The sequence below is a fragment of the Zingiber officinale genome, chromosome 2A (genome assembly GCF_018446385.1).
Source record: "Zingiber officinale cultivar Zhangliang chromosome 2A, Zo_v1.1, whole genome shotgun sequence".
NCBI classification, from domain to species: domain Eukaryota; kingdom Viridiplantae; phylum Streptophyta; class Magnoliopsida; order Zingiberales; family Zingiberaceae; genus Zingiber; species Zingiber officinale.
In genome coordinates, this window is record NC_055988.1 from 24,242,948 (window position 1) to 24,252,646 (window position 9,699).

General features: G+C 39.5%; 2 protein-coding genes across 2 annotated transcripts; both read left to right on the plus strand.

The window, feature by feature from the left end:
• The first annotated feature begins 463 nt into the window (after positions 1-463).
• On the plus strand, positions 464-2,989 carry LOC122040946 (60S ribosomal protein L22-2-like). Its single transcript, XM_042600435.1, has 2 exons — positions 464-830; positions 2,577-2,989. Exons 1-2 carry the CDS (start codon positions 586-588, stop codon positions 2,719-2,721), a joined length of 390 nt encoding a protein of 129 aa, XP_042456369.1. The 5' UTR covers positions 464-585; the 3' UTR covers positions 2,722-2,989.
• Positions 2,990-4,530: 1,541 nt separating this feature from the next.
• Positions 4,531-7,147, plus strand: LOC122043595 (pollen-specific leucine-rich repeat extensin-like protein 1). Its single transcript, XM_042604207.1, has one exon. The coding sequence runs from the start codon at positions 4,531-4,533 to the stop codon at positions 7,120-7,122; it is 2,592 nt and encodes an 863-aa protein (XP_042460141.1). The 3' UTR covers positions 7,123-7,147.
• Positions 7,148-9,699: the final 2,552 nt, after the last annotated feature.

Genomic DNA, 9,699 nt, shown 5'->3' on the forward strand with positions numbered 1-9,699 from the left:
GCTACGTCCTTGATTGTGGGTTAAGCGGATTAGGATGGTTAACCCACAAGTTCATTAAAAAAAATAAATATAAAAAATTAGAATTTTTAAGTTTGAGTTGCAGATTAGATGACCAGCACATGAGCCTATTAAATTTTTCACTTTATATTTTAGAAAAAAAAACTCTCTGGACTAAGTCTCCAAGTCCGCCATAGGTCGACCATCTGGATCCGTAACTCGGACAGGCTGACTTATTTAAGTCCATTTTTAAATAGATTGATGAAATTTCAATCTAATTTATTTAAATTATTTAATTGGATGAATCAATTTAACAGACTAACCAAAATTGACGGTAAACATGCCATATAAAAGTGATAAAAGTTGTCTTATTTTCATTTCTTTTCAAAACTAGAACTAGGAATCGGATTCGGATTTTTCTGGTTGCAAGTAAGATCCATTATTACCGAAAGGTACTAGAGAGAGAGTACTACGCTATCAAACAATACGCCGCGAGACATTCGAACGAATTAGGGCACACATCAGAACGGAGCCTGCATAACGAGCCCGCTCTGCGGAAACCGTACTCGGTGCGGCGGCGGAGCTACGATGAGTCGCGGGTCTAGCGGTGCAGGAGCGGTGGTGAAGGGTGCCAAGAAGAAGGGTTCGACCTTCGTGATCGATTGCGCAAAGCCGGTTGAGGATAAAATTATGGATATCGCCTCGCTGGAGAAGTTTCTCCAGGAACGGATCAAGGTTTCAGGCGGTAAGGCCGGCGCTCTGGGCGACTCCGTAACAGTCACCAGGGACAAGAGCAAGATCACTGTGACCTCAGAGGGCCCCTTCTCAAAGAGGTAGTTGCTTTTTCTTCTTCTCCTTGGAATCTATTTAATCCGTTATTTTCCCCTTTTTGTTTAAATTTTTCCCGTCGCATGAATTTCCATTCTGCGGAGATCTGTCTTTTGGTGTTTTAGGTTAAAATTGCACTTACGCTGCATTGGTGAATAACCATCTTCATCTGTATTAGTTTCTCATCATTTGTGGCTGGAATTTGAGTAATTATTGTTTCAATATTCACTTTTAAGGCACTTTGGGCCGTGTTCTCAAGAAAAAGGTATGTTTTTGCGTGTGAATAATGGAGCTGCACAACGCTCGAGATATTATGTTTTATAGGTTGGACTCCTTATTTTGAGGCAGTGTTCATCTTTATTTTGTCTTGTTTTAGATAGTTTGGAGGTCAATACTATTCATCTTAGAAAGCCATTTGCTGCAGGGATTGTAAGTTGTGACAACATGAACTAGTGTTTGTAGGAGGCAAAATTGGATTCGAGATTTTGGTCTTTCCTGCATTTCCTTTTTCCATGGAAAACATTTTATCTAGTACAAATTTTAGGTTTCGATGTATGAAGTTGGTATCTCTGTGTGTGATTTATGTGTCTTTTGATTCCCTTGCTCGTAGAAAAAACTAATTTGATTATTGTCTTATTCTCTAAGAATTTGGTCCTTGCCCCACCTTTTCTTATGCCTGACCTAAAACCTAATACCTAAAACCTAAAATTGAAGTGTGAACTGACCAATCAAAAAATGGAATATGCAAGTTTGGATAAAATAGAAACAAAAAAAACGAGTTACAATCTTAACCTGGTTAAGGCGAGTCAATTATAATTAGAGTAAATATTGCCCTCAGAAAACCGTTCCCAAGGTCCAACAACAAACTTTGTATGCTCCCTTCAATCTGCATGTCAAACGTAAGACTTATGTTGTCAAAGGGAAACTTGAGATATAGAAGTAGAAGTAGGGTTTCTAGTGGTCTGTTGTAGGTACAAGAAGTTTCTCTCTACAAGCCTTTGATAACACGACCTATTTTCAAGATGATTGATGATTGGTTTTTGCCATAAAATCAAGTCCATAGTTAATAAATTCGTCCTACAACATTTATCCTGATTGTATAATTTGTCTACTAAAAAATGACAAACACATTGATGCTAAGATTTAGGTTTTCAAAAGTAAAATAATAAATATTTTGTGTGAAATTTTGTATCGCTCTTGTGAACAATTAACTGCCCCATTTGCGTCTATGCCATGTCATATGCACACCGTGCCTCAAGCTCATGCTCAAGCCTAGCCCAGCCCCATTCTTGAGCTCAATGTGGTAGATTGCTTGTGCGTGTCACTGGCAAATTTAACCCACGTCCATACATATCCATATGCAAGAGGAACATGAGAGTATTGTTCCCTTTTACTTCTGGATGTGGGACTAAAAGCAACACCATGCTATGAGGTGAAAACTTCCTCTTAAAAACATAACCACCTCCCCTGTTTCAGTTGAATGTGTTTCCTGGATGATTTGTGTTTCTTTTCATAAACTAGAGAGTACAAAAAAGATTTATAAACAATCGCTTACAGTGGATTTCACTTAGTAGAACTCAGTTAACATGATGTTTTTTGTTGATATACATTTGTTTTCTTTTCCAAATAGTGTGTTTCCCAACTCATGTACATTTCTTTATGTTCTCATTTGATAACCTTTGGTCTGTGTGGCTTTGGTTGCACTTGCATTCCAGTGGCTATTGATGTACCGTATGTGTTTGAACTTTCAGGTACTTGAAATACTTGACAAAGAAATTCCTGAAGAAACACAATGTTCGCGATTGGCTCCGAGTGATTGCTTCGAACAAAGATCGAAGTGTGTATGAGCTCAGATACTTCAACATCGCGGAGAACGAAGGGGAGGAGGAAGACTAATCTTGCAATTGCTCTTGCAATCCACAAGTTCTGTTTTATTAAGAGTTTCCGAGTTACTAGAAAGTTGGCATTTCATCTGCAGTCTGTCTTGATATACTGGAGTGTTTGGCCTTTCGTTAAATCTTTTAGTATCAACATTACTTTGGCTCATTAATTTGGTCTCTCTACTCTGGTCAGTTCATTTCATTAAAAATATTTTGTAGTATCTCTTTTCACTATTCTCCAATCAATTAAAAATGCAACTGTTTCACGATGAGAATTTAATATTGCCACTGTTCTCATTGCTGCTTCCTGTACTAGAAAGCAATCTACGTGTCCAACCTTGCGACGCCAAGTGTACAAGGCAAGGGGCAAGAGCGGCCGAGGCTCGAGGAAGGTCCTTTATCAAAGCTTTGTATAATGGACTTTGTAAGGAATTAAATGATGGTATGATTTTCATTGTTGGGTCCTTTTGGAGTGTGGCCACATGAAGATGCACAATAAAAACAGGATTTGCCTTCCCAAGTTATTTCAATATGCTCCTAAAAATTAAAAGTCCACGTGGATGAGGTGAAGACAGTTACTAATTTAAAAATTATCATATTTAATCTTGTTTTTAATATAAATCAACATGGAAGAATGCTTTGGTCTTTCGTTAACTAATGTGATAATACGATGCATCATGCTAATATAAAGTATCATGGTATTACACCATTAATTATTTTTTGTAATTTTAAAAATCGTAATTGATACAATTATAAGATGATAACTTTTGGTCAATTTTTTAGTATAGATGGGGCACTTTATCCTAATCCAGCGTTTGTTTTAAAATTATTTTTTTACAGCAATTTATTAAACCTCGTGAACAGTTGCACATATTCAAGTTTTAAAATATTCAAATTGAGTAACGTATTCTTCCCTTCTTTTTCTATGTTGACCAATTAATTTTGTCCTAACTAAATTTAAAATATTCTAAATAATTTAAACTAACATACTCTTAAAAAGTCTTGTTAATATATTTATACCCTTGTATTTGAATTCAATAATATAAATTGTGAATAGTAAAATTTTAAATTTATAAAACATCGATAGAATTTATAACAAGTTCATTATAAGACCTATAAATCAACACTTTCAATGGGTTCCTAAGACTATAGATTAAAAAAATATCAAATTTTTGAATTTTCAAATGGTATAAGTCCATTAGTCAATTTCAAATGAAAATGATTGATAGAACTCTAAATCATTTAAAATCAAAATTATTATGAAATTTTGAATGTACATAGTAATAAATTAAAAATGTGCTCTCAATTTAATTACTGATCTCAATTTATACAATTCAAATCTACGTACATAAATATATTAAAGAGATTTTTAAGAATATATCCATTTTGATTTGAAGTTATTTCTATGTCATCAACTAGTTTCAGATGAAACTAGTTGATGGAATACACTATATAATTTGAATATTTTGAAACTTAGATATGTGAAATGGATAATAATAAAATTTGCCATGTTAACTCCACATGGCCAAAGATTAAAAATAATAATAAAAGTATATATAAAAATATATATTGCATATGCTTAATTTGGATGAAAACAACCTAGCAAATTTATATACATCAAAGGTTAATCTAGAAAAGTTACAACCTCTAATTTCACGCGGGAACGACAACATAGCCACCGTTATTTTCGTGCCAATTTTAGTCTTAAACGAACAAATTCCTTCAAGAAAGATGGGTAGCCATTGCCCGACCTCTATCTCGTCACCTATAACTACCATTTCTTTCTTCTTCCCCTCCATCACACCATTAGCTTGGGGTCTCCATCATGGGGATTCCCCTTAATCTTCCCATCATGAAGATCTTTGGCCAACTCCTCCTCCTCCTCTCCATCCTCGCCTCCTCTTATTCATACGCTCTCACCGACGCCGAAGCCGCCTTCATTGCCCGTCGACAACTCCTCAGCCTCTCTAAGAATGTCGACCTCCCCGACGACTTCGAATTCGACGTCAAGGTCGGGTTCGAATTCGCTAGCCCGCGCATTCGACGTGCCTACATTGCCCTTCAAGCTTGGAGACACGCCATGTACTCCGACCCCTCCAACATCACCGGAAATTGGGTCGGCCCCAGCGTGTGCAACTACAACGGCGTGTTCTGTGCCAAAGCACTCGATGACCCTTCTCTCGACGTCGTCGCCGGCATCGACATCAATGGCGCAGACATCGCAGGCTATCTACCAAACGAGCTCGGTCTGCTCACCGACATGGCACTCTTCCACATCAACTCCAACAGGTTTTGTGGGATCATCCCCAAGAGCTTCTCGCGGCTAGTGCTCCTCTACGAGATCGATGTCAGCAACAACCGCTTTGTGGGGCCATTTCCCATGGTGCTTGTTGGCCTACCATCCTTGCGGTACCTTGATCTCCGCTACAATGACTTCGAGGGCCCTTTGCCGTCGGAGCTCTTCGACAAGAATCTCGACGTCGTCGTCTTAAACAACAATAGGTTCACCTCAGGCATCCCTGAGAATTTCGGCAATTCGACTGCGTCGGTCATTGTTTTGGCCAACAACAATCTCGGCGGGTGCATTCCCAGTAGCGCCGGGAGGATGGGAACCACACTCAATGAGTTGGTGTTGTTGAACAATGGGCTCGTCGGCTGCTTGCCGTCGGAGATCGGGCTCCTCGGCAATGTCACCGTGCTCGATGCGAGCTGGAATTCGTTGGTCGGCATGCTTCCGACGAGCTTTACCGGATTGAGTAAAGTGGAACAATTGGATCTGTCCAACAATGTCCTCACTGGGGCGGTGACCAAGAATGTTTGTGGCTTGTCTAGCCTTGCTAATTTTACATTCTCTAACAACTATTTTAGTGTGGAAGACGCTGAGTGCGTGCCGTCGTTGAAGAAATCTGATGTCTCGTTTGATGATCAAGGCAATTGTCTGGAGAATAGGCCGGGGCAGAAGCAGGGGAAGGTATGTTTGCCTGTGGTCAGCCACCCAGTGAATTGTAGCAAACAAAATTGTGGATCTTCTCCCGGCTCTTCTTCGACTCCGTCGCCATCAGTGGCAGCTCCGGCTCCGAAGGCAACCACACCAAAATTACCGAAATTGACACCGATATCTCCGGCGTCGCCTTCAAAGAATCCGAAGACGCCACCGACTCCCCAACCGTCACCTGGACAGGAAACACCAACACCTTCAAAGCCATCGTCAAAGCCAGTGACACCATCATCTCCAAGACCATCAACACCGGACTCTTCACAACAACCATCACCGAAGCCTGTGACACCATCATCTCCAAGACCATCAACACCAGATTCTTCGCAACAACCATCACCGAGGCCTGAAAAAGCATCATCCACGTCGCCTCCTGAGAGCTCTCATGAATCAACCCAAACTCCTCCACCATCATCTCCATCTTCAATGGCGTCACCGCCGAAACAGGTACCGCATGATCAATCACCGGTGCAAAGATTCCGTGCACCGCCTCCTCCTAGATCGACATCAGAGGCGCCGACGCCAATGCCCTCACCGCAAACGCCACAGGAAGCAAAGAGCACGCCGCCACAATCATCTCACTCGCAAACAACTCCGGTTAACTCTCCACCGATACCGATGGTAAATTCACCTCCTATAACATCACCACCTCCACCTCCTGAAGTGCAAACTCCACCGTCGAAAATGGATTCATCGCCGTCTCCTTCGGTACAATCCTCTCCACCAATCGTTCAATCAACACCACCACCAGCTCCGTTACAATTTTCTCCACCTCCACCAGTCAGTAAATCTCCACCTCCAGTAGCAAATACACCCCCACCGACAGTGGATTCACCACCATCTCCTTCAGTGCAATTATCTCAATCACCACCACAGACTTTGTTGCAGTCTCCTCCACCACCATTGCGCTCCCCGCCTCCTCCAACACAATCTTCTCCACCGCCTCCTGTACAATCTCCCCCTCCTCCAGTGTATTCACCACCACCACCACCGGTGCAATCCCCTCCACCACCAATGTACTCACCACCTCCTCCACCTCCAGTCCAATCACCACCACCACCAACACAATCTCCTCCGCCTCCAGTCCAATCTCCACCTCCGCCATCACCAACACAATCTCCTCCACCACCAGTCCAATCGCCACCTCCGCCATCACCAGCACAATCCCCACCACCACCCGTTTACTCACCACCACCAACACCAGTATATTCTCCTCCACCACCAGCAACGTATCCACCCCCACCTCCAACCTCCTCCTCCACATCATCACCACCACCACCACCACCAACAACAACAACAACTTCATCTCTTTCTCCTCCTTCAACAGAAACCCCAGAAACCCCAGAGCAGTTCAATATCTTGCCTCCGGTTGGTGGGTTGAGCTACGCATCACCACCCCCACCAATCTTCAAAGGCTACTAAATTTAAATATCAACACTTTCATGTAACAAAAGAGGTCAAAAATCATCCATGACATTATTGCATTACTATAATTTTATGTCATGTACTTGTTCTGTATTTATTCATTTTTTACATATTTTAATGTCTCTCATTTGATACTATGTCACAATATGTATTTTGTTTATTTGTTTAGAGGAAGAATTTTTAAGATACTGAATTGACTAGACTTGGGTTTGTGGATGAGGTATATGAATGCATCATAATGATCACTCTACTAGAATGATTTTATCTTGCATCTTCATTCGCTCTATTGAAAATATATGAGAACTAGATGTTCAACCTCGACCTATAAAAAAAAAAGTCAGTCCGGTGCACGAAGCTACCATCAATGTGGAGTCTTAGGGAAGGGTTATTGTACGCAACATTATCCTACTTTGTAAGAGGTTATTTTGAAACTCAAATTTGTGACCTCAAAGTCACACGGTAACAACTTTATACACGTGTATAAGATATGTATGTTATTTGATAATACACATAAAGATAGTTGTGTTATCTAGAGATGGAGGCTTGGATATTAGTGGACCTTGGGGGCGCAATGCTAATGGAGATCGTGTTCTTGAGAGCTTTGCTTGGATTGAGTTGTTGCACTAGGAGCTTAGGGAGGTGAATTCAAGAGCTAAAGGATCAAATAAAGGTCATGCTTGGATTGAAGAGTGTAACTTCGGAATTTATTCTCGGTCATGTAGTATTGTAATAATATTGTGATTGTCAATATAGTAGATGAACTAGGGCTTGATAAAGTTGTAGCCTTTGACTAGGAGATGGACTCCTAAATCGTATTTTGTTGACTGACTCAAGTCTCAATCCTTTGGGTACATTATATTGATGCTTGTTGTAAGCCAACTAAAGGGAGACTACCCAATTCCTAGAGACTAGAATGAGATTTTAGTCAATTGGAGCATATCAATTGACCAAGTAGTTGATTTCTAGCTAAACATAAACATTTTGTTCTAAATCCAATCGACTAGCCAGAGAGCCCTTAAGTTTGAATAACTACTTTTGGCACTCCAATAATCAACTGGAGGCCTTTTACAGTATACTAAAGGTCATTAAAAGATATCCTTCTAAAGCTATCCATTATAGCATTCCATTTCTCATCAAAAGTAAGTAATCTTCACTAATCTACCAAGAGATATCCATTATAACATTAGTCGGAAGCGAGAAAATAATTCATTTGCAGTGAGAAAAAGAGATTTTATGAATGTGTTGCTTCCTAAGATCGTTGATTCAGTTTGTCTGATTATTCTTACGGCGATTTCACCATCACCTTTAACAAGATAGACACCGAAAAAAAAAAGAGCAAAGTAGTTTCATGATTTAAGGACATTTACAATGGGTTAATAAGGATACTTGCAACTGATCATTTGTACATGTTTAACACTTAATTCGCCGAGTCTAGGTACTTCAACAAACATATTATCTGAACAAATCAACCAGTAAAAACACATTGAAAGTAGCTCCATGCTTTAATGACATTCAAATTGGGTTAATTAGGATAAACTTGAAACTAATGATTTACACATGTATAAATACTTCTATATACAGTGATCAAAAAGAAGAATGTTACCTTTCTACATCATGTTCTTCATCTGCTGGCAGCAATGGTTCACATTCTCTCTCGGTGGCCACATTTGATTTTGCACTTCCATCTATGATTCCTTGTTCCCCCACAAACAACCGCATAAAACAAAGAGAGTTAAATTTTGTTGATTTGACCTTTGCAAAGATGCTGATAACTCTTAGATGTTCCCCCACAAACCACCAATCAAACATGTTTTAAAATATAAAAATTTCAAACAAGCAAATAAACTCAAATTAAGAACTCGATGACATCTAAATAAACTAAATTCTAGATCATAAAAATGAAACCAAATGAAATTTGAATGAATATTTCAACGACTTAGTTCATTTTAGAGTCCACTTTGCTTAGCTCAATTATGTTATAGAACATACTTAAACAATACAAAGTTTGGCTCGACTTGGATCCTTTATAGCCCTAAACACTAATAATAGAGACTTATTCATCTCTTTTTTTTACTCTTTAAAAAAAAAACTATGCTAGTTGTTGTTCGTCCCATCAATAGAATGCCATCACCAAATACTAATACCTATCTATCATGTTTTCAATACTTCCCTAAACTATTCAATTTTTAAGATTGTTAGTTTTATGAAATTTTCTTTCTCAACTTAAAGTAATCCAAAGTGTATCTTTTGTACTTGTTGTCTTGGTCATGTCGCTTATGGTTTGTAATGTTTTTGTTAGGGTCTCTTCCCCAAAGGCTTTGTTTGTTGTGATCTAATCCGTCCAATCATGGAAATCACGATGTTCCATAGAGGGAACAAGCTCTTTCCATCGACCGGACCTCTTTTTACCTTTTGTACTATGATTTGAATCATGTTTTATTCATGGAAACCCAATGATTCATCGACTGATCCCCTTAATCCGTCGATGAAATCGTGTTTTCCATTTGTGCTTCTGGATCGAATCTCAATGCTATGATTTTCCATGGTTCTGTCGACTAAATAACTTTTTTTGTC

Bases quoted from the DNA above. Each gene is read 5' to 3' on its own strand.
- LOC122040946 (XM_042600435.1), top strand. From the start codon at position 586: ATGAGTCGCGGGTCTAGCGGTGCAGGAGCGGTGGTGAAGGGTGCCAAG. The intron at 831-2,576 runs GTAGTTGCTTTT...TTGAACTTTCAG, and splicing joins GAGGGCCCCTTCTCAAAGAG to GTACTTGAAATACTTGACAA.
- LOC122043595 (XM_042604207.1), top strand. From the start codon at position 4,531: ATGGGGATTCCCCTTAATCTTCCCATCATGAAGATCTTTGGCCAACTC.